The sequence below is a fragment of the Aplidium turbinatum genome, chromosome 4, assembly GCF_918807975.1.
Source record: "Aplidium turbinatum chromosome 4, kaAplTurb1.1, whole genome shotgun sequence".
NCBI classification, from domain to species: Eukaryota; Metazoa; Chordata; class Ascidiacea; order Aplousobranchia; family Polyclinidae; genus Aplidium; species Aplidium turbinatum.
Window position 1 is genome coordinate 42611366 of NC_137475.1, and position 26545 is coordinate 42637910.

Below are 26545 nucleotides of genomic sequence, written 5' to 3' on the forward strand. Positions count from 1 at the left end.
CGATCAAATATGCAACTGTTTGGTTGGAACAGTGACGACGACTTCAAAGGTTTTGAAGTCATGAAGTGAAAGATTTATTCGCAAACAAAGTGCGGACATCAACTTTTTGACAATTTTGAAGTTAAAAAATGCTTCGAAACAAAGTTTTAAAAATCTTTGCGCTGTCTGTCTTTGCTTACACAAAAGTTAGCTGGTCGGTCATCTTCGGGCTGAGAAAGCTTCTTTGAAAGCTTAATCCTGGCAGTTTTGATACTTGTAAAGTGGTTGAACCACTAACGCAGGCACGGTTACCGAGATTGGCTGAGTGAAATTTCCGATTGTTCTTGTAAATTATTCCATGCACTAAGTGCACCTGAATGGACCGCTGCCTTTGAAGTGGGTTGCTCAAGCACACGCCTCAAGAGTTGAACCAAGTCTGCTTAATCTTCTTGTTTCTTTATTGACAAAATCAGACGCTGATCGAATTGCTCTAATGGGGCTTGCAATTGTAGCTAGCAGTAGACGTGACAATCCAGCATGTGTAGATTGCATTCGCTCAAGGCACAATGCGGTAAGGCTGATGGCTAACCCTCGTCTTCAAGGATGACGGTCTTCGCAATAAAACACTATAACTACAAGTTCGCCTTCGGCTCTGGTGCTGGTAGATCTGAGATCGATTCCAGGTCGGGTCAAACCGAAGACTTCAAAAACGGTACCGATTGTATTCTTTCTTGCATAACGCAGTGAGAATGTCAGATAATAATGCGATAACATCGCAAAACCTGATATAAAATTAAAACATGAGCCCTGTCGCTAAAAGACCTTAGCTGTTGTGGAGTGACAATAAATAAAACCATAGCATTATTATCATAACTACGAGTTCTTGAAATGGCTAATAAGTCCAATTTTTGTAATGAGTTGCATAAAAATCAAAGCCAATCTGCCGATGAGTTTATGGCGACAAGAAACATACTTTGCGCATTTCCTTGATAAGTTTCCTGGAGCGAAGCATGTGAATTCCTTAGAGAGTTTCCCGATCAGTTGAGGGTGGGAGGGTGCTGCAGGGCATAAAGACTCTCTGTGTTGAAATGGTGCATTTTATTAACACGGCTTCTCACCCAGCTGGCAAAATCCGCCCCTTTTATCTTAATTTAACGTCTGCAGATGTTAAATCAAAACTCGAGTTGCTGACCATATTTTCAGTGAAAAACAACTTAATCAACCGCCCATTGAGAAAAAATACTTCATAAAATTATTACATTTAGCCACAGAAGACATGTTCTTGTACAACAATAGCTTGTTTAGCAAGAATCAAACGTAATAATCCGTCTCTCAATAGTCACTTATTCGCCTGTGGCGCATCGTTTCTTTTGTGCGTGTTCTAATTGTTTGTCACATGCCTGTACTTTACAATCATGCCTGTAATTTACACATCATGTGATCTGTTTTCCGCCGTATAATTTACTCGTCATCATTCTTGTATCACTTGTTCAGTTTGTGCTTTTCCGTCCGGAGTGTCGTTACAGATACAGTGCATAGTCAAATTTATCTTATAATTTTCATTTTATGTATATGACAGATGTAAGTAATTCCTGATGAGAACACACGTACGTGTCGAAAATGTTTGAGTTCATTTTTTAATTACACTGGTCAACACAACTTTTCTTGCATGGAGTTTTTCAATGGATTTAGGGTAATTTTGGGGTGCTGAATAGGGTGGCTCGTTTTTGAACTTTTTATTTAAATTCTCTCGGGGTAGTGGGGAAATGGTGCCAATGAGTGAGAAAAAAATTATGACAAAATTTGAGCTTCGTAACAAATTGTCTTCAGCCTCCTCATGGGGCCCAAAAATCGAAAAATGGGGTCAAAAACGCAATTTTTTTCAAAAATATTTTTAGTTTGGGTAGATGCAATATTGTTTAGATATATCTAAATAACCTAAAAAAAAAATTGAAGTCATTTGAACTATTCCTTCAGCTTCCTCACAGCTTCTGAAAATTTTCATTTTGCTGAAAATTGCGCATTTTTGTTTGTGGTTACATAACTACAAACTTCGTCAGTGATGTAAATTCAAATAAAAGACGTCACTTTTTCCTACCAAATTAACCCAATTTCATTAAAAAATGACGCAACAGCTCAGGGCAGGTCTATAAAGAGAAATACAATGATGTTTCATAGCTGGCAAAATGTCTAACGCAATTATGTATCATGTAACCACCCCCAAAAATGCGAAATTTTCAGCAAAATCGGAATTTTCATAAGCTGTGAGGAAGCTGAAGTAATAGTTCAAATGACTTCAATTTTTTTTCTTAGGCTAATTAGATACATCTAAACAATATTGCATCTACCCAAACTAAAAATATTTTTGAAAAAAAATGCGTTTTTGACCCCATTTTTCGATTTTTGGGCCCCATGAGGAAGCTGAAGACAATTTTTTACGAATCTCAAATTTTGTCATGAGCGTTTTCTCACTCATTGGCACCATTTCCCCACTACCCCGAAAGAATTTTTAAAAAAAGTTCAAAAACGAGCCACCCTAGTGCTGAATCCGAATCTGACCTCAGATTTATCCTATCACGTCAGGTTTGAGAGATATGATAACAGCAAATTGTTACTTTTGTCAAAAGTGGAAGATTTGACGTTGTGTTTATTGCACATACACATTGTGCTATATCCAGAAATCCAGGCCATGTAGTACATAAGTAGCTGAAATACACCCACCAACTATAATTTTGATACCAATTTGTTTTCTAAGCAACATTATTAACCATGCAGTAGTAACAAGCTAAAAGGGAGGCTAAAAGTATAACTGACCTCCACCCCCGTCAATGTTTTGCATGAAAGCACAAAGATTTAAACAGGCCTATGGCAATGCTTGTTCAGTAACCTTATTTAAGCTTTTTTGGCCTGTCTAACACTAACCTTTCGTTATAGCACTGCATATGTTGGTGGTAAACGCAACGCCAAATCTTCCACTTTTGACAAAAGTAGCAATTTGCTGTTATCATATCTCACAAACCTGACGTGATAGGATAAATCTGAGGTCAGATTCGGATTCAGCACCCCAAGGTTACCCCAAATCAGTTCTCAAAGCCCATGCAAGAAAAAAAATTCTTTTTGTTGACCAGTGTTATGTTATATTTCTGTAATAAAACATGACCCGTTAAAGTTATTTTTTTTTGTCTTTGAATAAGCAAAAGTTAACAATTTTGAAACATACTCCAGCACAAAACGTTGACACAATAGCACGGTTCTGACAGGCGTCGTGTGCTTTTCAAACAGCTCCCGGGAGCGCAAAAGCAAAACATCTGCATCCACTTGAAAAGTGTCACTTCAACATTTCTTGAAAGACGGCCAAGGTTTTCTCCAGCATGCTTGCAGAGCCAAAATTTTAAAGCGACATACTCCAACTCAAAGCATTTATGTTGCAGAAGATTATTCAAATCCGAGATACATTTTTTTTATGTTTGATGAAGCTGCTGTATTTAGCGCGCACAATGTCTGCTATAAAATGAGCATGATGGAATCGCAAACGCTTAAATCACATACACGCCGCAGGGATCCCGCAAGTAACTTTAAGGGAGGGAGGATTTCAACAAATCATAATAATGTGATTACATTAATCCGATCTTGCAAATGTACCACAAATAAAGTTACTTTTCTGTGTTTCTTTATTTTTTTTTTGGGGGGGGGGGCGATTTCTCCCTCCTGGATCCGCCACTGCATACCGGTCTGTTTTACATATCTGCTTTCGTACTTACGTGTAGGGGACGCCTGAGGGGACTACGCAGGTAGGAAAGGGTACGTCGAAGTTTCCTGTTGTCAAGCAGCGTCTTGTTAGGGTCGTGGACGGTACGTACATCGGGTCGCACTTGAAATCACACACATCACCATCTACTATGTAGGGTGCGTATCTGTCGCCTGAGGTGGGGCAATTGACGGAGATGGCATTGATGAGGGAAGTGTTGCCCGGTGCATTGACGCTCAAGGGGGCAGCGCACACACGTCTGCATGTTGGAGAGGGATCGGACCACTTTCCAAACAAACCGCAGATGGAATACGCGGCACCTGAATTGAAATGTGTAACGCATGATTAAATAAATGATTTCATTGAAAATTCACTAAGGTTGGAAGCAAATCATTAGTCCGTAAGGGCTAGGCAGTAAAATGTTTCTCAAGAGCAGTTTGCAAAGAAAATGCATCAAATGACAATTTGAATTTACGGCCATATTATATAGAAATTGCATAGAAATAAACTCTCTTCTAGGATAACAAAGTTGTGAGGAATTGTGAAATTTGTTGCGATTGAGCGGAAATTGAAATGGATATGCACCACTCGATTTTTAATTTTACACCAAATTTACGATGTCATCATATTATTGCACGACTTATTCTCACTGCGTTATGCAAGAAAGAATACAATTGGTACCGTTTTTTAAGTTTTTGGTTTGACCCGACCTGGAATCGATCTCAGAACTACTAGCATTTTGATTGCATAGAATTGATTGCAAGATGTGCAAGTTGCGATTGACAAGACTGCACTGGAGGCTAGATGTTTTCATATTTGTGCTGCCAGCAACGTTGTCTTTCTCACAAACGCCTTTCATTCTTCATCATCATAATCCATCGTCGGTTTGTTCCCCACTAGTGGGGGTGGCCGATTGTTTCCGCGCAGCAATTGTTTTAATCCCTTTTCTCCATTTCACCCTGTCCCTTGCATCTTCCTCCTTCAGTCCGACTTTTTTAAATTCATCCTTCACTTGTTGTTTCCACGTTCTTCTTGGACGACCGCGTTTCCTCTTCCCATCCACCTTTAGATCTAGTGCCTTTCTAAGAAAACTTCCTTCCTCCCTCCTTATCACATGTCCATACCATCTTACTCCATTTGCCCTTGCCAGTTGGTCTATGGTCTCTCTCATCTCTAGCATATCCAACAATTCTTCAGTCCTTTTTTCCCTTCTCGTTTTCACCCCACACATTGCTCTCACCATTGACCTTTCCGTTCTTCTCAGGATTGCCAGTTCACTCTCTCTCAATATCCATGTCTCGCTACCATATAGCATTGCAGGCCGCACACAGCTCCGATATACTTTCCCTTTCATCCTTAGTGAGAATTTTCTGCCATACAACATTTCCCCACATTCCCTGAACTTTGCCCAGCCCAATCTTGCCCTTGTTGTCACCGCTGCTTCACATCCACCACTTCCATTTATCCGATCACCCAGATAACAGAAGTCTGTCACTGTTTCGATGCCATGGCAGAACTCATCATCATGGCCTTCCACTTCATTCCTTCCTTTACTGCATTTCCCACAAACAAAACACTTCGCCAATCTTGTTGCGGCTCTCTTGACATTAGCACATCTTGCATGTACCCACTTTCCACATTCCTTGCATTGCATTGAATTTCTCATCACTCTCTTGCCACATATTCCACAGGGATCTACTTTGCTCTCAACAACTGTTCCTTCTGCTCCACTCACCATCACTTTTGTTTTTTCAAGATTCACCTTCATACCCTTGGTTTCAAATGCTTCTTTCCATTTCTCAAACTTTCTCTCCAGTCCCTCCATACTATTACTTGTCAAGACCAGGTCGTCTGCATACAAAATTTCACTCAATAAGCCCTCCCTCACTCCTTCAGTTACAACGTCAACCACAATAGCAAATATCAGAGGTGACAAAACTGATCCTTGGTGTACACCAACCTTCACAAAAAACTCGTTTGAATAATTTGATCCAACTCTCACTAACGCTTTCATTCTAACGCTTTTCACCAACGCTTTCATTCTTATAATTTACATTGCGCGGTGGCTTCCAAAAAAATAATCTTTTTGCATGCTTACTTTTTTTTATTCATTCTTTGATAACAGATTACGCATGCACAGTTATGTCAACGCAAAGTAGGCCTAATGATTTGTCAGAATCGTTTGACCAGTAAGTTGGCAGTGACGGAAGCGACAAGGGGACTTCCCCCCTTGGTAAGCTCTACGAAACTTGCAGTCTGTCAAAGAGCATTTTGTGTCAAAATGTGCAACGAGAGGTATGCTTGGCACTGCAGCTATGAATGGCCCGTGGAACAAATCACTGATTACGCTGTGGAACGTAGCTGCTAATTGGTAGCAGCCTACTTCATTTTCACAACAAGCATACATACCAATCCTTTGCAAGGGAAGAGTGCAATTAAACTCGCAAATATCGCCGAAAAAGGCAGAACCGTTTGTGCAAAGAGCTGAGCTGAAGCTCACAGATGGATCGATGGTCATCGGCAGACATGGTTGTTTGCACTCAAGAGGAAGTGCAAAGCTCAACGCTGAAACGACGTCACAATCAAGTAAAACAATCGAGCTAGTCCACAAAATGCCAGACAAAAAACAAATGCTTTTGATTATGTGAAATTAGGCCGTGAACTGACTATAAATCCAAAACTACATGAATATGCAAAAATAGCAAATTTAATACTATTTTATTTAGATATTAAGCGCCCGACTCAAAGATCACGCGGCGCTGGTTCGGCTCTGGGGGTATGCGCTTGAGCAACGCATTTCAATGAACATTTCAACAATCGAAAACATCACTCCGCCAATCTCGGTAGCCGACCCTGCGTCAAAAGCCTCTACGAGTATGCGAAACTATTGAGAAAAACCTATCAAAGGCTTTGTCAGTCCGTGGATAAAGATGCAAAACCAATTAACAATCACTTTTTAGACTCTTAGAGTATCTAAATAAAACTTTCAATCCGGTTGCATTATTTGGTTACATGTGTTTGTAGGACGATAAAGTATAATCCATCAAACTTATATCTTATTGTAAACCATCTTCCCAGTCACAAGCAATCCAGGAAACATGGCTTTGAATATGTACTTGAGCCTCTACGGCAGAGGGTTGATACTTTTATGGTGGTGATGTAGTGATGGCACTGACGATAATAACGCTTGACAGGGCGCCGGTTCGACACCGCTCTAAATCATGCAGCTGTGTCTTTGACAGAACACATAAAGGCGTACGCAAAGGAACACGAAGATTGGCTTCCTTCTCCTGTTTACTTAATCCAAGTCTTCGACTACCGGGCATAAAGCGTGCTTACGACGAAAATGGCGATAATCACAGTAGTAGTAACTATAATGATGATGACGATGACGACTAACCTCCATAGTCCCATTCCTTGTTTGCAGTGCAGGTTGCTGTCACGTTTACGTCAAAGATAAAGCGGTAGATGAAATTCTGTTTACAGCGAACAGTGCATTGTTCCCCGATCTCAATCACCATCCGCCCGTCGCATTTGGCGGGACTGAACACAGTTTCAATGGGGAGAGGGAAAGGTGCACATCTGTTGTACAGTTGTAAATAACGTTTGCTGTCAAATCTTCACGTGAAAATACAAACTTTGTACAAAACAGTTGTTGTCATGGTTGTTGTCCAATCTTCAAAATTTAACATACGCATTTTGAATATATCCTACGGTTTAGTGTGAGTTAGACTGTTAGAGTCTCTGCCTACGAATCCTTAGGCATGGGTGCGGTATATCCTGTTGGGTCATATCAAAGAACTTTAAAACGTACTTTATCTTACTTTTGCTTGCCACTCAGCAAAAAGAATAGATCCAGGATAATAATGTACCCGTCTGCGCTTCCACACGGACGCACTGACACTGTAGTAGTAGTCTAGTTGTAATCCGGTGATGTCCCCGTTACCGAAGGTGGCCGGATTCACCCCCAAGTGCCGTAATCGCCTTTACACCCTGCCTCCACATCGATCTGTCCAACGAGTCCTCTCTTGTCAAGCCCACCTTGCTGCTTTCCTTCTCAACTTGCCTTTTCCACGTTTTCTTGGGTCTTCCTTGTTTTCTTTGTCTTTCCACTCGCAACTCCAGCGTTCTTCTCAAACACCATCTTCATCTGTCTGCTTTGTAAAGCGCTGAGAACAATGCATATCAGCGACGGAACACCATCATCGGTCATGCTTGAATAAGGCGTCGGCTACTGTGAGTCTTCACAACGATCGATTGTCCATAGTTCTTATTTAGTTTACAAAATCTTGATTTGTCCATGTTAAAAGATTTAAAGGATATAAAGCCATAAAAATACATACAATATGTCTAAGTTTAGCTCACTTGTTTGTGTGTAGCGAGCATAATGGAGCAATCACGCTACTGTTAGATACATCTATTCCCTCCCATTCTTCCTTGTTGTCGAAATTCTTTGAAATAAGATGGCGATACGCCATGGTTTGATTAGAGTCGGAGTCACCGAAATTAATGAACAAGTCATACGTTGGTAGCTCGATCAGCTTGGAGTTCAATTGTGCGCAGTACCATTGCTGGGAAAGATCATCGACAGAGGAACACTTTCTGACGATCAGTGGCGTAAATCTGGAAAAAAGAAAATGGGTGTGACCGAGGCCGGTGTGCCGCAATAAAGGCAAGGCGCCCCAGACAGCAAATCAAACGTTTTTTGCATGTATGTTTGCGACGTTGGATCAATGTAACGCGTTACGCGATTGACAACACTTGCTGAAAGCTTCCACAAGCATGCGAAGCTGCCGGGATTTAGCTTCCAAAGAAACTTTGTCAGTTAAAGGATAAAGATCCCTCATGTGAAGCTGCCGGGATTTAGCTTCGAAAGAAACTTTGTCGGTCAAAGGATAAAGATTCCCTCATCCAAGACACCGGTGACAGCAATTAATGTTTAATTAGTTTAACAAGCAAGTAACAAGCAGGCAGTTCTTTCTTTTTTCATAAACAAAATAGAATGGAAAGGTCTTAAAAGAAATAAATTCCAAACTAAAGTAAGTTCTTTAAAAAAAAGGGGGGCGATTACTTTAAACCCCTATCAACGTAGAGTCAATCGGGGATCCGCGTAAAGCAGATACAAAAGCATCAAAAATTTAAGAAAAATGTGAGCACTATAATATAAACGACGAATGATGAGGGTTAAATACCCGAAATCGCGCGATATGCAACATAAGAATTTCTAACTGGAAAAATGCAACAAAAGAATTTCAAATTGGACTTTGTCTCACTTTTATGCATGTACTCTAAAAGGTCGTCGTTTATATTATAGTGTTCACATTTTTCTTAAAGTAAGTTCGGTTGCAACAACGTAGGTATCCTTACCTTTTGTGGTTTCTGTCAAGCACAGTGAGACAAAAACCGGTTTGAACGTGTTGTAACTGGTGGCTGCTGAACCATGTCCACACCGCATCATCGTTGCCGTTGCAAGAACTGTCTTCAATTTTATGAACGTATCCGTACTTTGCATCGTCTTGGTTCAAAGAGGAGTTCACGTACAAACAAACTGGCGGGGTAGCATCCCGATTGGTGATCAGAAATTGTTGCTCAGCTGGAAATAGAAGTTCAAACATCGGCTTAAAGCAGCAATGAGCGCAAAATGGGCACTGATGTCTATTGTCTATCTATGTTTTGGTTTCTTAAAAGTTACGCAAGGATCCTTCATTTACTCAGACAGCAAATCAACCGTTTTTTACTTTGATCTAACGTCTACAGACGTTGAATCAATAGAAAAAACGGTTGATTTGCTGTCTGGGAAGGATTCTGTCAAAACAAGTAAATAAAGTCAGTCAGGTTGGGAAACTTGTATAATCCATTGATAAAGCTTTCGCCGCGGTAAAAGCTGCTTCTTCAGTATCTTATTCAAATAGAAGCCATTCTTTCGCCATGACATTGCGGAAGCTTTATCAATGAATCATGTAAGTTTTCTAACTGGCTGATTTTATTTACTTGAAGCTGCAAGTTCAGCTTTAAGTCTGCTTCTTACGCCTTTTTTTGCTTGTGCAAATGCCTAGTGCCATCTCAAAGTAACTATCTCACTCATACTGTTTTAGTGTTTTAATGGACGAAGCTACACTCACCTGGCTCTCCACCACCTGCCCTGAAATTTGATCTAGTCTCAAACGAAAGAAGAAGAAGTGTTTTAATGACAGTATAGAATCGACTTGACTGTGTTGTTAGCCATAAAGAAATGCGTATACCTTCGCAATAAAAGCCAGCATTGGACCAGGTTCCATCGTTTTGGCAAGTCGCAACCTTTTCGCCTCTTACTCCCAAGCCACTGTCGCATGACAAGGTACATTCAGTTCCTTCTAATGACGTGTTGCTTGAGCATTCGACGATCGGTGATAGAGTTCCTATGACAACGCAATTACTTACTACAAATAGTTTTAAAGAAGAAATCGAAAATCGTGTAAACCACAGATGAAGATGCTAACAGATGCCCAGCAGAGGCACACACGCGCTCAGGTTGCGAAACACTTTGGAAACATTGTTTTCAAACTCTTTTTTAGAACATGTAGGCTATTGTATAATGCAGATGTTAAATCAATGTAAAAAGGACGGATTTTTAAGCACTTACCATTGGCGGGCACAGTCATGGCGCTGCATACGGACACGCACAATGGGAGGATATCGCTAAGCAAACCATTTGGCATGCAAGTTCTGTTTATGGTGTTGGTAGGACCAGGATCCGCCAACAACTCGTACGTTCCGTTAGACGGATGCAAGCGCGCCAGCGTTCTATGACTCCCGGGTCCGCAGGAATATGTGCACTCATCGTTCTCCCACAATTCAGTCGAATTGCAAGTGACATTCCCGCCCTCCCCGCTAGGCGGCAAAGGATCAGGGCAACCGCGCTCGCACACAAAGTTAGTCGTAGACCAGGTTCCCGTTTGTTCGCAAGTTGCCGACACTGCAGCCTGGAAACGGACAAACGTGGTTATAGATCAAATTCTAGTTATTCTTGTGAGAAGTAACCCACAAAAATGAAAGTCACCCTTTGTAAATTGTGTCAACGTCTCGGTACGATAAAAAGACATAATAGCAAATCTGCTGCCTTCTCACAAGAATACCGGCATTTCAAACACATTATACTTCAAACCAATGGTCCTCAACTATTTTAAAATTGGTGGGGGTAAAAAATTCGAAAGGAGTGAAAATATATATTATAACCAGTAACGAAGATTTGATGCTATACTCGCTACCCTTGCATTACCTTATAGTAAGATTATGCTAAATCTCTTAAATTTTTGTAAAAGCCATCATGCATCACGTTGAACCGCAAACCATGCAATCTGCTATAGGCTATTGCTTTTATAAAATAACCTATTCTGGAATAGCCATTTTATGGAATAGCCTATCCTGGAATAGCCATTCTTAAAAAGAGGCAAAAACAATGTTTTAGAGCAATAAGGGCGACATAGAAAAAAATATTGAGAACCACTGCTTTAAACTGTCGTAATACATCCATCAGTTCGAATGTTTGCTGTTGTATCTGCGTAGCAATATTGATGCGTGGTTAATGAGAACAGCTGCTGAGCTTTTTGTTACAGCCTTTTTCTTATTATTTCTGGGTGCACTCAACAGAACTCATGTGATCAAACTGCTGCATTTCTCCTATCTAGTTGTGGAAACACTTTATTCTTTGAAACAATTCTAACTCACCTGGCCTTGTACTCATCAACCTAGCAACAAGCTTTTAACCTGCTTTCGGTAGCACTGACCTTCGCCATGAACGGAGACTGGCATCTGAGTCGACAAACGGTACCGACCCTTTTGGACGTAGTGGTGCAGTCAGCAGGATAGATGACACCGCTTGGCACACTCGATATGTTGGGGCAGTAAACTTGATGAAACAAAATTGTCAACTTAAAATCAACGTTGCCAAAACGTTGCCACGTGCGATTGAAACAAAACAAATCGAAATAACGTAATTTTAACTGTAGCTGCTGAACTTGAAATGTTTTGTTTTTTTAATTTTTAATGGTATCCGTGTGTGGAACCTTTCCGAAATATTTTTCACGTTGGAAACGTGTTTTGAATTTCTTGCCGGAATAAGTTTTTGAACGTCCGACCATGTGAACCAGCGGTGGCGACGTGTTGCCCTTTTCCACTTTTTATGTGGCCCTTCCTCTTCGTGCAGCTATTATCCCTAAATAATGATACGCAACAGTTCATCGTGTTGGAACTTTTTTGTTTCAGTTTCCAGTTTAAACGCATCAACTTTCTCACTTTACTTCTTTTTGAATATTCATATTAAATTAATTTTATTTCCTATCTGCACATTCTTGCAATGGTTTTCTAATAAAATCTGAAATTATGAATCAGTGTTTATTGGTAGTGCTGCCCCCGAGTAAGCATAACATTTTCCTGACTAGCCTTTGTTAAAGAGGTTGCTCACCCTTGATGAGGGCTGATAATAATCTACTGAATGTGCTTCGATAACCGGTCTGAAATGCAAAAAAATAGCAAAGCTCACCTATGCAATCCGGCATTGAGTAACTCCAAGTCCCGGAACCAAGACATATGGTACGGCTCTGTCCCACCAGGCTATAGCTAGCCTGATTGCATTTGTACTCGCATATGGTTCCTTTAGACTGGAGTCCACTCGTGCAACTGTTTGTGACGGAACCATTGCCTACCGGAGGGTCGTACAGAGGGGGGCAGGCAAGCTCGCCTTTTGTTTGAAGTAAATGCAAGTGTAAGTAAGGTTTAAACTTCAAACTGAAGAGGCTCTCACCACTCAACCACACAACTTACAACAGTCTAATAAAGAACAGGAAACTTGGTCTGGTTCTCCACGATAGCTCAGTAGTTAAGCGCTCGACTCAAGTTCAAGCGGCGCTTGTTCGACTCTCGTGGTGTGCGCTTGAGCAAGGTATTTCAAGGACTGCTCTTCATTCAGCAGTACCTAGTGAATAGAATAATTCACAAAGAACACTTAACAAGCGGAAACTTAACTTGACCAATCTCGGTGGCCATGCCTGCGTCAATGGTTCAAACCTCTACCCTAAAAATATGCGAAACCGCAAGAAATAACCAATCAAAGGCTTTGTTAGTCCGAGGACAAAGATTCAAAAGCAAACCAAATAATAATAGTTCTAGATTATATTTCAAAAGCTTCTGCAGAAACTTTCTTGGTCTAAGACAATATTTCTAGCAAAAAATGCCACAACCTACATGTGGGGTAGCTTGCATTCCATCTGCCACTTTCACATTGCCGCCGGGGTTCGCCAGAAAGCTTGCGTCCTGGCCAGCAAGAGAACTCACAAATGGTATCGTTACTGAGGGTCTGGTTCTCCGTGCAAGCAAGAGGAGTAACGTAAGTGAACTGTGGCGCTCGCAGACGCTGACAACTGCGCGGGAAAAACTTGAAGATTCAGTTCAGTTGTTATTATTTCTGACCATCACAGCAAAAACAATACACGTCAACGTAGCAGAGGTTTAGAAATCCGAGCATGGCAGACCGTTACATGCAGTGAAAGTCTAAGGGGCTGAAACCGGTATTTGTTAACATCATCAAACATAAAAGACAAAAAAGAGACGACACACAAAAACAAAATAACTTTCTATTTCGCTTCAACAAGCTTCAAGAAGCAACTGCTTGTTAACTTGGCACATAAGCACATGCTTTATTTTTACTTGTATATTGCAATTGAAAATAATGTATTTTCATTTGGAAACGCTTCGTTGTAGCTGTTGAATGTAAAGTGTTTGTTTTGTTGTGAAGTAGCATTTTTAAAAAGAATTTCAATGCAACAAAAACACAAAGCTAAATAATGAAAAGATCTCAGTAACTTGACAATTGTCTAATTTCTCTACTTACAATTCTTGAGAGAACACGTCATAAAGAGATTGCATTTGTCCACCTCCAGTCAAAGCGTACCAGGGCATAAGTCCTACCTGTGTCCTATCCATGAGCATCACCTTACCAAGACCGACGTATCCGTAACCGAGCTGCAAGTTAGTGCCCTGAGTGGGATAATAATAAAAGTATTGTTTTATTTTGCGACCGTTGCGATAACATTACAATCAATGACGCAACACAAGAGACAGGTGGAAGCAACGAAGAGGTGCGTTGTAATTGAGTCCGCTTTTCTATACGTTTTATTGCGAGTAGAAGGTCGCTTATGGTACCTCGAAGCTGCAGGTTTTTGTCTGACTCTCTACAGGAGCTAGCGTCAGAATAAAATAAGTCTTAAAGTGGTGAGGTATTTATAGAGAAAGAAAAACGAAATGTCAATTTGGCTGATCAGAATAATTCAAAATTAACAAAGTTTCAAAATTATGCCTAAAACTTCTTCGTTAATTTTGAATTATTCTGATCAGCCGAACTGACGTTTCGTTTTTCTTCCACTATAAATACCTCACCACTTTTAGGCTTATTTCATTCTGACGATAGCTCCTGAAGAGAGTCAGACGAAAACCTGCAGCTTCGAGCTATGTGCAACCTTCTACTCGCAATCTTCAAGTTCTGTACCATCACGGTACCACATAAGTTTTCTATACAGTTCATCCAAAAATTCAAAATAGTTCAATGTTCGCTGGCTGAAGACAGCTAAAACATAACAATCGGAGCAAAACGGTCTGTATCTAGTCTACTTCTTTAAAAATAAAAACAAGTTACTTAAGATTACCTCAAGAAGAACAGAGAGTCCAGAATTATCCTCCCACGACCAGACTTGCTTGTCGTCGCTCGCATCACAGTTCTTTATGCGAATGAAAGAACCGGCTTGAATGTGCTCAGCGGCAAGGCATTGACGCATCCCCACATTCCTTATCAAGCCTGTCCCGAACATACAATAACAGTTAATATAAACTCCTTATGCACTTTGTATGTATATTTTGAGTGTCAGTGGGCCTACGAGATGTTGCCCATGCAAAATCGTACTGAGATCAGGTGTTGAGTAAGATTCAAATTCAGATTTCTTTTAAAGCACAGCTGCGAATAACCTACGAATATACGCAGAGACAACAGCAAACATAACACAAAACTCTAGAAAACATTAACCCCTCGCTCCAGAAAACAACAATAAGAACAATGAAAACCCACAGCGAGGGTTCGACTCTTGGCATGTGCGCTTAACCAGAACACCTTAAAAATAGCACTCTATTGAGCGGCATCTCATAACATGGAATGATTTAATTTTACAGACAACAACAAACAAGCAGAAACTTCATTCTGTCAATCTCGATGACCAAGCCTCTGTCAGTGGTTCAAAGCCTCCTTAAATGCTGAGATTTAGCATCTGTTGTAGTATTTGCAATAATATGCTGGAAGCACTACTTGTTGCAATCAGCGCGAGGAATGTCCGATTCTCCCGAAGCTACATTCTTGCGCTGACTGCAACGTGTTTATGTTAAGTTTAATCAGTTCGACTTACGCACTGGTAGAGAGCACACGTGTAGTTCTTTTCCCTCAGTTTTCACAAATAAAAGGTATCAAACAGCATCTACAGAGGCTTTATGTCCAATCTGTTCTCAACCCCAATTTAGGCAAAGATGGCCATCTCGTTACCATAAACAAAGAGAATGTTCAAACAAACAACTAAACCAAACCTTTCTCACCGTCGCTTAGCAGTGTCCATCTTTGCAGCCTGTTTTTTAATGTACAGTCACTAATCGACTTCTTCTCAACATAAAAAGTCACTCGATTGACATCCAAGCAGATATCATGGTCAGCCGAAGTCTGACGGATCACAAACTGTTTTTCAACTGTCATGAAAAAAAGATTGATGCTGATGTCTTACTATAATGTGATACCAGAATCAATAGAAAACGTTTAAAAGTTTTGAAAAAGCGTGTACAACAAATGCTGTATCAATTTGCAGCTAATAACAGTTTTTGATTTGACACTGTTTCCTTCACTCATAAATTTATTGTAGACACTAAAAATCAATATTGGCGTTCGTTGAGCATAAGCTACTTAGGCCTTCAAAGGTACGACACATAAATATCGGATTAAACTACCAACAAGAGCGCCAATCATTTGAATTAACATGACTTTATGATTAAAACATTGCTAAGCATTCCAAAGATTTAATAACGCATAAAATCGAAAAATGAGAAATCTAAACGCTTTACTGCCCGAAAGTAATGTTAATTTAGAAAGACTACAACTATCATCTGACACAATGGCTGACCAACTCTTTACTCTCATTAACATTTGTCGGCTTTTTAAAGATAAATTTTCTATACATTTTTTAGCTGACCTAGTGGTTAGTGGGTTCACCTCTAAATCGGTAGGCATGGGTTCGATACCCTGTCGGGTCATAACAAAGACTTTTTAAAAATGATACTGAATCTTATTCCTGTTTGACACTGAGCAATGGAATGGATAATAATGTACTCAGTTGCCTCTCTATACGGCTGTACTGACACAGTCTGCTTTGGAGCGCTGAGGAGCTGCGCTAAGATACAACGCTATATAACAACAAGCATCATTATTATCAGTTTTTTTTTCGGTCAAAAATAGGAAATGCTTGTTTCAATAAATTTTTCTACCTTGTTAAATGTCATTTACCCTTGGGGGTAAATTTAATCCTGCTGAGAACCTCTGAGCTAACAGGTGCCCTACATACCAATACAAGAAGGTTCGTGGGACGACCATGTTCCATCAGTGAGGCAGACTCGGTACTCCAATCCCACCAGACCATAGTCGGTATCGCATTGATACTGGCACTCTTCTCCTTGGAACAAAGATGCTACGGAACAATTGCCAGGGAACAATGAACCATGAGCTGGGGCAACGAGACGGGGGCATCTCTTCAGACACTGTGCGATAGCAGCTGCCAATTGAGGAGGGTTAACTTTCATTTTTCTCACAACAAAAACAAAAAGCATCATCATTTTTTCTCGAAACAAACATAACTGAACAAGTATGATGAAGAAAGGAAAAAATATCGCTTTTTGTGTAAGCACTCAACGTTGTTAGATTGATGAGCTAACTGCATAGAGTGAGCTGATAGAGAGCTAACTGCATTCGACCTAAAAATCTCACCAGCGCAGTGAATGCATTCAAATTTGTAGAGCTAATTGAAAAAAACTTACAGGTCCATTTCCCATTTGTCAGACATGTAATGGTGGTAGAGCCACGCAATGTGAAACCGCTGCTACACAACACAGTGCAAGACATTCCTTCTGTTAAGACCTCTCCGTTCAAACAATGAGCGGGTTGTATTTCTCCATTCTGGACCTTGCTTTGTGCCGGGCATATACCTACACATAATGTGGGATGAGAAAATAATTAAACACTCGCAAAAACTAGTTGATTTGTACTTGTTACCATATACGAGGTACCAGAGTATACTGACGACACGTATTGATATTAGTCGAAGTGAAATCATTGCTCGATGGTTGAAGATTTAGATGAAGTGGATTGGGAGACAAAGAAGCCAATCTTCGTGTCCACGCTTAAGCTTGTCATTCAATATCTAGCCAAGATATCACAGTGCCCAGGGTGAGAATCAAACTGAGGCATCAATTGCTAAATAGATGCTTTCAACATTCGCCACATGCCTTGATTACAAGCAACTTAGAGCCAGTGGTGAACAGATGTGAGCTCGCGTTTGGTTACAACATTGGTGAGGGCAGAACGCAATTAATCCACAGTACTTTCAAGTGCCACCTTGCTAAGAGTGACACAACAACGTGCTCTCGGTGGGAGATGAACTTAAAGACTCTTGAACATCAATCCTACACCCTATACTTTGACAAGCAATTAACATAAAATATGGTGGACTCCACCAATCCAGCAATTAAATGTTGTTTTTACTTTGATGCATCGTTTGCAAACGCATGCAAAGTTGCAAACGTTGAAATAATGTAAAAGATTGATTTGGTAATGAGCTTCCTTGCGAAAGCGTAAAATGGACGAGGTCTGCGGATTGGTTGGTTGGTTTTGAATCTTTATTCTCGGACTGACAAAGCCTTGATAGGTTATTCCTGGTAGTTTTGCATACTTGTTGAGGCTCTTGACGCAATGCAGGTTACCGAGCTTGGCAGAGTGAAATTTTCTGATTGTTGAAGTCTTGTTGCCGGGGAATCATTCCATCCATTAGTTCCCGCTGAATGGAGAGCAGTCCTTAAAATGCGTTGCTCAAGCGCACACCCCAAGAGTCGAACCAGCGCCGCTTGATCTTGAAAATTCTTCGTTCACAAAACCACGCGCTAACCAACTGAGGTATCGGGGCGGACAAATTGTAACTTGTTCAATGAATCATTGGCGATAGGCAGAATGTTGGCACCAAACAAACCTTCTTATGCTTTGCATCAAAACTGGGATAACTAACATGAAGAACAGCAATAGCCTAGGCAGTTACGTTACTCAGTGGTTACGCGCCCGGCTCAAGATCACGCGGCGCTGGTTCGACTCTCGGTGTGTGCGCATGAGCAACGTATTTCAGGACTGCTCTTCATTCAGCGGAATCTAGTGAATGGAATAATTCCCCGGCAACAACACTTTAACAATCGGAAAACTTCACTCTGCTAATCTTGGTAACCGGCCTTGTGTCAAGAGCCTCTACAAGGATGCGAAACTACCAGAAATAACCAAACAAGGTTTTGTCAGTCCGAGCATAAAGATTCAAAACCAACCAGCCTACTTAATTCCAATGTACAAATGTCGCAGAGTCTTACGTAAGCATTTCTTAGGAATAGGACTCCAAGTTCCGTTTGACAAGCAAGACGCAACTAAGTTGTCGTCAGAAGCCTTGTAGCTGCTCGGGCACGATAAGTGGCACTTCAAACCTTCGGCTATCTTTAGAGAATCCTTGGCGGATGTACAGAAGTGTGGAGTAGACATCATCAACCTCGGAAGCACAAGGGGGGGACACAACCTCGAGCAATATGCCTGATGAGAAAACATACCCTTGTTATCACAGCTTGTAAAAGTAGTCTTGTTTCCATTGATTCAACGTTCTTCTTCTCGCATGAAAGGTAGCAATTCAAGCAACCCCGACTGCTGCAACTAGTGCATTGACACAGTGTTAAGGTCTGTAAAGTCCGCATGTCCTGTATGTCGAAAAACTGCACAATGATGTATGTTGTGCTGTAATCCATGACAAAGGACCAGGTTACTCGAAATAATAAAATGTTCCCACAAGGCGGCCCAGTTAGGTCTACCCTACATGCTCCTTGGAAACAGAGCCTAAGCAACAGGCCATCTTCTTATGCGCCCCAGATGACCACGTAACACAGCAAGTTGAATCTTTCAGTGTACAATTTCGTTGCAGAAGACTATCAACTAAATTACAGGTAGAACAAATTTTAAAACTGAAGTTTTAAAATAAATGCGTATTCCTCTGTTGAAACAAAAACAACCTACTGAATAATCAAGACCTAAAATGCACTAGCTCAGGAAAAAAATGATTCAATTGAATAGCAGTGCAGCAAAAATCAATAAAGTCACAAAATACTTGCTATGTTTGAATAAAAGATAAAACTGCACTTCCGAAAATCAACACCATTTCAGAAAAGCTACGATAACATCAAAGAACAAATAAGAATATATCACCTCTGTCCCTGTCCATATTCCGCCAGCACCACACATTCTCTGAGGAGAGCCGTCTAATCTGTAGCCATCGTTGCATGAATGGTCACACACAACACCTTCCATTACAACAGACCTTCTTCCATCCTTGATCACGTGATACGAACAAACCGGAGGGAAGACCTCACCATAGGCTGGTGCCAACAAAGGTACGCAACCTCTCCGGCAAGTTGGTGTGGGAAAATTCCAACTGCCATTTTTATAAAGAATTTCATTGAGAAAGTACATTCTAACCCAGCCAGCAAATTATTCTTTTTTACGTCGAATCAACGTCTGAAGACGATGTGGTAAAGGACTGATTTGCTGGTTGGTAAAGTAAAAAGTCTAATAATTGTTTATTTTTAATTACATATGACAACTAAATTGATAAGCAATCTCTATTAGCCAACGCCAGCTATATGAAATTAATTTTCCACAAGACAATGAGCTAATGCAAGCAAATTCTACACAAAATACATGTTTGAATTAAAAGTGAACGTGCATTCAATTTATTTTCAGTTGCAAAATAAACTCCGTCACAGAGGAAATGCGTCCATCAGTACAACTTTAATCACATTTAACGACAAGACATTTCCGATCGTTGAAGTGTCGTTGTTTGCGAATTAGGCTATTCCAACTATCAGTAGCCGCTGAATTAACAGGTGTCCTTGAAAAGCGTTGCTCGAGCGCACACCTCAAGAGTCGAACCAAGCGCTGTTTGATCTTGCCATTTCTCTGTTCATAAAGTCAGGCGCTTGACCAACTGAACTATCGGAGCAAAGCTTCAAAGGTTCGACACCCATTGAAAGCACGCGGCTACGGTATGCCTCAGCAAGATACTACTAATGGCATGTTTAAAGATGGACAGGAACTTCCTTGCCTTCCCGTCCTCCTAATCTAGATCAGTGCTCTTCAACCGTTTTTTCCATACTGGAATCCCTTATACACGTTTTGCATTTGTTATAAAACTCTATTTAAACAAAAATTAAAGAAACGTATCACTTGCAAGAAAATCGATTATTTCCTTGTTACACTCTCTCCAGTTAGACACTTCAATAAGCACACAACTATTGTATAGAAGTTAAAAAGCAAAAAATCCAATGAGAAATGATTCTGTGTTTCTTGCATTTATTTTTCAATCTTCTGACATCATGGTTCCATGCTGCTCGAGGCATTCTTCATAATTCACAATTTTCACAACTACATCCAAAAAAGTTCACGGAACCCCACTAATTACTATACGTTTTGTGGAACACTAGGGTTCCGCGGAACCCCTGTTGAAAAACAATGATCTTGATTTTCAACTACCAGACATGAGCCTGGATATAATAAAAGTCGTAATGAAAACAATATCTGAAACCCTGACCCCTTTACCTGCCATCCATGTCACAATACAAAGACGGACTTCCCGCGAGCGTATGGCCTTCTCGACAAGTAAAACTACACGTGGTCCCGCCTGGAATGAGAGGGTCAGATGTGCAAGACCTCGGCCACACATGCCCATTATCAGGAACACTCAAGGCCGCACAGGTTCCTGAAACCAAATTTTAAAGATAGAATTTAATAGAAGTTCTGTATACTAGGCTATTACTGATTGTATTGTAACCAAGGTTGTAAAAAAAATCAAGGTTTTTTTAATACTCTACTCACACTCTCGATAAACATCCAAACTTCGCAGTACTTATTTGATTAGTTGTTGAAAATTAAATTTTTGAAAGTTTTAAGAAAAAGCTATGTTCCATTACAGGTGTTGGCATAAGTTTTTTTCTTGAACAGCTTTGCAGTTTTCTGAAATTAGAGCAGAATTCTCTCATCTGGCAACACTAGTTTTGTAGGTCTAGCTACTTCCTTTAAAAAAAAACGGGGTTTCTATAAAAAAAAAAAGCCAGATCACCTGGGTAGCTACCCTGGTCCCCGGGCAGCTACCCATTACAACCTTGATTGTAACAATGTAAGAACTTTCTTTTACATGGTGTACAAGGATGTAGTAAGTTTGGGAGTTTTACTTTTCAATGAAGGTAAATTAAAATCACAACATTAAAAAACTGGCTCTACTGTATAATATTGATACACCAAATCAAGTTGCAATTACAGAGCGTTTAATGTTGATAAAATGTCGTATTTGTAACAAGCATTCAACTGGCTTGGACGCTTTGAATCTACCATTTGTAGCAAAAACAGAAGTTTTAACTGTTTAACTTTGAAAGTCTTACGTTTGCACATCGGAGATCCACCGCTCCATATACCATCCGGCTTGCAAACTCTAGAAGGTGTGCCGTCCAACACAAAACCCGGATTGCAATAATAGTAGCATCTTGATGAAGCTAAAGAAGGAGTCTCTAGGCATGACAACGGCGTGATCTCAACACCCAGTATCTTGATTAAAGGAAGGCATTGACCTATACATCAATTACAATAATTCACTTTGCTATGAAAACTCATACGCCATCCTACGTGTGAAATGCTGTGGCGGAACAATTCATCGCAGACAACAACCTTAATCAAGGCGAGACTCAATGTTGTGATAACCAATGTGGAGTCTGTCTTCAATCGCAGCAACTTCGTACGCTCGCTTCGATAAAAAAAACTGTTCGATGAATTGTTTTTCCGCAGTCAATTTATTAACTTCAAAAGCTGTCATTAACATACAGATTTATAGAAAAAGCTTTATTTACAAAAGTTGTAAACATCTGGATAACTAGATGAAAAAACTCAGTCTTTGTGTTAACTATCAACCATACTACACAACACTCTGCACTGAATGAGTTTTAAATTCACAAACTGACATCCACAAAGGCATTAGTCTAAGATTTCCATTACTCTGTGCTCTACAGATGTACACAATCAACCAATCCGTTTTTCATCGTTTACAAAAAGAAGATTTTGGTTGTTGGAACAGACACAAGAACAGAGGCTAACCAAAAAAACTATTCATGACCTTTGCAAACAGGGAGACTGTCGCTCCAGCGCTCGGTGGATAAGCAGGAGACCACTTCTGCACCAATCAGTGTGTGGTTGATGCCGCAATCAAAGGTGCAAGTATCTGTCAGTGTGCTGAAATTAGTCAGCGTACAACCAAGAGGGAACACAGAACCGTGCTGAGGTTGCTAGAACAAAAAATATTATTTTTAATCTCAAAAGTATTTTTAAAAAAACTTCTAAGGTAGGCTATGCTGGAGTAAAGTTGGTCCCGCATCCAGTTATCGCTGAACAACAACAGCAAACTATTAGGCCATTAAAAAGGCCTGGCATGTCCAATTTAATCATCTCTGCCAGTCAAACTTCCAACACAACCTCTCCCTGATTCTACATAACTGGGTGAGTGTGAACTTACCCGACGTCGTTCGTAACCACAGAGCATTCTACTTTCGGTGTCGTGGGCAAGCCCGCTCTTCTCTGGGTTAAACGAAATGCAAAATGCCTATAAGGACGACCCCTTCAAAACCCGGCAGTTGAAAGCGATTCGAAGACGCTCTCAGCGCCAGTCCAAAGAAGGAGCCCATATTGTTTGATAATAATAGCAACTTTCTTTAAGTGTATGGGTCTAACTTGAGATTGTAATTTAACAATAGCCATCATACCTCGACAGGTGGGCAGGTCACATTTCTAAGTTTTTCATCAGTAGGATAGACCAGCCCCAACAGCTCAACTCTGGACAAATCCAAACCAGGATCCCCACTGGCAAGATACGACTCAAACGATTGATAAAATCTCGGCTGAAGCAACGGCCTCTATATTAACATAAAGTCTTAGATAACAAGCACAAAATAACATAAAGTACATTTGCAAAAAATGTTGAATGTACAATTGTTATAGTTACGGTACTACAGTAGAATTTGCCTATAGTGACACCTGAAGGGACCGCGGAAAAAGTGTCACCATAACCGAAGTGTACTCAACTGTTGGGTATGCAAACGGGACTTTGCAACAGGTGTCACCATAGGCGAAGTGTCACTATAGCCAAAGTCACTATAGGCGAATTCTACTGTATCAATGAAAAGCTGGTTTTAAGTTAAGAGAACATAGCTTCATGTAAGAAAGCTGCATATTAAAGATTATACACATTACACATATATTAAAATGGAGGCAGTTCATAAGGGAGATCACAGCTGATCAAACATGATCAATCTGTTGAAGAAGAAGAACACATATTGAAAGACAACGAATTAGCAGCTCAAATTTAATCTAAAACAGACTGCCTTTGTTTTAGCACAACAATAACTCAAATAATAAACATTTGGCAAGCCAATACGTAATAAAATTAGATCAAAAGTGCAATAGTTCTATTTTAGGTTATGAGTCTAAAATCAAACAGTTTAAATTGATTTTAACGTTATCAACCCTATTAGCCCAATCTTGCTAGGTTGTGTGTGTATCGATTTGATAAACTTTAACACTTTCTCGATTATTGCACAACAATTAGATGTGAGATCGATTCCCATCGGTTCATATCAAATGCCTTTTAAAATGGCACCAAACTTCACTTCTGCTTGGCAGTCAGCAGAGGAGTGAGATAAGGATACTAACGTACTTCCTTGACATCGTTTGTAACCACTGAGCACTCTGCTCTCGTGTTGGATAAGCCAGAAACCCTGCGGGTTGAACGAATTGCGTTCGGACAACAAGAACTCCTTGAAAAACAAGGAAGTTGATTGTGATTCAAGACACCCTCAACGTGAGCCAAGGAAAGGAGCCAAAATCGCTCAACAAACAAACACATGGCAAGCAACAGCAATAGCTGTTAAAGATTAGACTACGTTTAAGAAACAAGTAAAATGTAAACCATATACATCTTGTATTTCAAATTCTTCCAAGTCAACCTCCATTTGCTGATAGGCATTTAAGGCATAAAGCATTTCATCTCGAATTTTTTCTTCAAGATCATAATCTTTTGTCTGATCTGTTATATTTATTTCAAGCTGAAAGGTAACCAGAACTCCACGATTTTCTGCCCCCACCAAGCGAGCAAATTGATCTTGAGAGAACTTCTTGACTTTCACAGACTGTACGAGCTGGGAGGCAGGTTGCAAGCCTTGAGACAGCTGAAAAATTACACAAAGTTATGTAGCTATTCACTCTGTAAACATAATGATCATCATTAAAGCCAATATTAAAATGAGGAGCATGTCGTTTAATTGTTAAAGCGACATGCATTGAGGTTTATGTTTGCTGTGGCCTGCAGTCATGAAATAACCTAGGGTACAAATTTAGAGTCTGCTACTATTCGGCGAGTCCGATTCGGTGAGTCCAACTCGGCTAGTCCGATTCGGCGAGTGCCCTATTCGGCGAGAGCCCTTTTTGACGAGTTCCCTATTCGGCGATTTTTTGAAATTTTTTTTTTAAATTATCGGGTACCGTAGCCTAATTATCATTGCCGCTTTTACATCGTTTCAACAACGCTAAACGTTAAAATAAGACCCTAACCTCTAACCCCAACCCTTAACTCCTAACCCCAGCCCCGAACCCTAAAACGGCAATGATAATTAGGCTACGGTACCCAATAATTTTTAAAAAAATTCAAAAAATCGCCGAATAGGGAACTCGCCGAAAAGGGCTCTCGCCGAATAGGACACTCGCCGAATCAGACTAGCCAAATTGGACTCGCCGAAACGGGCCATTCCGACAAATTTAGCATTGGCTTCCAATCAAATTTGATTCTATGAATTCATGTTTTACATTTGAGCAAAACATGTCGGTTCCCAAGTCAATCAAGATAGAGAACATGAGAAATGCATGCTTCTGAAAATCTTTGAGAAAATATTGCAAGCTTTCTCCTCACTGTTTTAAAACTACATCGTAAGTTCACTGAATCTGAAACTTGAAATACATACATAAAATTCCACAAACTCTATGGATTGTTTTGTCTGTGAATCATTTTGGTCAGTGAATACTGGATTCCAGTGCAGCTTCTGGCCACCGGCTTCACTAACCCTGAGCCTGGCATAGTACGGACGAACCACCATTTCTCTTATTTCCGATGTTTGTTGATAATATAAAATTAATCCTACACATAAATAAAAAAATAACTTTACAGCTACACTATCTATGTTATAGTGTCAAGAGAAATGGTTATGATTGTCCCAACTGTCTTGTTGATATATCAGTCACTAACACGCTAATGACACACAAATACTTTGATGATTATATTTTTGTGTATTTGGTGATACTGTACCTACATGCACTGCAACTATTCATGTTTAATTGTTTTATACAAAAATTTAACACAACTTAAATGAAAACTGTTTTCTCAGCATTTTAGAGGCTATATCATACTGTATAGCCTGCAAGACAAAGTATATATATCTACCATATGTACAACATGTCTATTAGATAGCGCCAGAAAATAATGAGAAACTGATATTTAAATTCTGAATGACATATCTAAGATATTTGTTTTTGCTTGTGGTTTGTAGCAACAAAAAAAGAAAAGCATCTACTCACCAACAGCGAGCCCACTGATCAATACAGCAGTCACAAAAGCAACCACAATAAATACAATGTATTTGAGTGATATGATAGATTTGATATCTCCCATAATGTTGCATCAATCTTGAAAAAAAAAATTGTAACTCAAATAAAGTGACAAATAAGTAGCCTACTGTTTGTTATATACTTGGTGGCTTGGTGAGGTATGCCAAATTGTTGATTACCATACTGGTAGTCTAAACATAAATGGACCAAGACTATGAAATAAAAATATTACAGCAAGTATCATAATTAAAGTACGTAAAAATTAAATTTATCCAGAACTACTTCTGGGCACCCCATTGCCTTGCTGTAGACTAAGCTAGACTAAAAAAAGCAAAGAAAATACTTGATACTCACAAAGAATATCTTCAGTTGAAGGAAATCAGCCCACCCACAATTGATAAATACTCCACTAATATATTAAAATGTTGTAAAGAAACAATTCAAACAAATCTTCAACCACAGCGCTTCGTTTTATATCCAAGATTCTACCTCGTGCCAATATGTGTTTACTATAAACAATACATTTGCTTCTATTGAGGTAATCAATGCCTTGCATTTAGAAACCATTATAAACATCTTATGGATCACTGTCTAAAAGTTAAAATAGCAGCAATATTATATTTTAGGAATTGCATTGTATGACTAACCTAACGTACATTTTTATTCAACAGTACCATATTATGTGATGATGAATGATGATGGCTATCCCTCGTCTTCGAGGATGATGGCCTTCGCAATAAAAATAAAAAGCTAACGGTGAGTTTGATCGATCGCCG

The 26545-nt window shown here is 39.9% G+C and overlaps 1 protein-coding gene across 1 annotated transcript; it reads right to left on the minus strand.

Moving 5' to 3' along the window:
- Positions 1-384: 384 nt before the first annotated feature.
- LOC145769197 (complement receptor type 2-like) lies at positions 385-26215 on the minus strand. The gene is made up of 27 exons (XM_082580786.1): positions 26124-26215; positions 25740-25847; positions 25130-25302; positions 24089-24340; positions 22880-23029; positions 22237-22405; positions 21512-21697; positions 20673-20832; positions 19284-19509; positions 18407-18620; positions 16820-16987; positions 16351-16557; positions 15338-15484; positions 14407-14555; positions 13596-13741; positions 12950-13125; positions 12249-12446; positions 11494-11615; positions 10350-10689; positions 9970-10125; positions 9095-9320; positions 8093-8350; positions 7128-7309; positions 6137-6292; positions 3741-4047; positions 953-1057; positions 385-574 (listed from the first exon to the last, which is right to left on the minus strand). The coding sequence occupies exons 2-27, from the start codon at positions 25831-25833 to the stop codon at positions 385-387; spliced, it is 4857 nt and encodes a 1618-aa protein (XP_082436912.1). The 5' UTR covers positions 25834-25847; positions 26124-26215.
- Between the last annotated feature and the right edge of the window lie 330 nt (positions 26216-26545).

Coding starts and splice junctions, on each gene's coding strand:
- LOC145769197 (XM_082580786.1), bottom strand. CDS start 25,833: ATGGGAGATATCAAATCTATCATATCACTCAAATACATTGTATTTATT. Junction 19,510..20,672: donor TATTGTGACATGGATGGCAG/GTAAAGGGGTCA, acceptor TAAAAATGGCAG/TTGGAATTTTCCCACACCAA. Junction 13,742..14,406: donor GACTCTCTGTTCTTCTTGAG/GTAATCTTAAGT, acceptor TATCCCACTCAG/GGCACTAACTTGCAGCTCGG.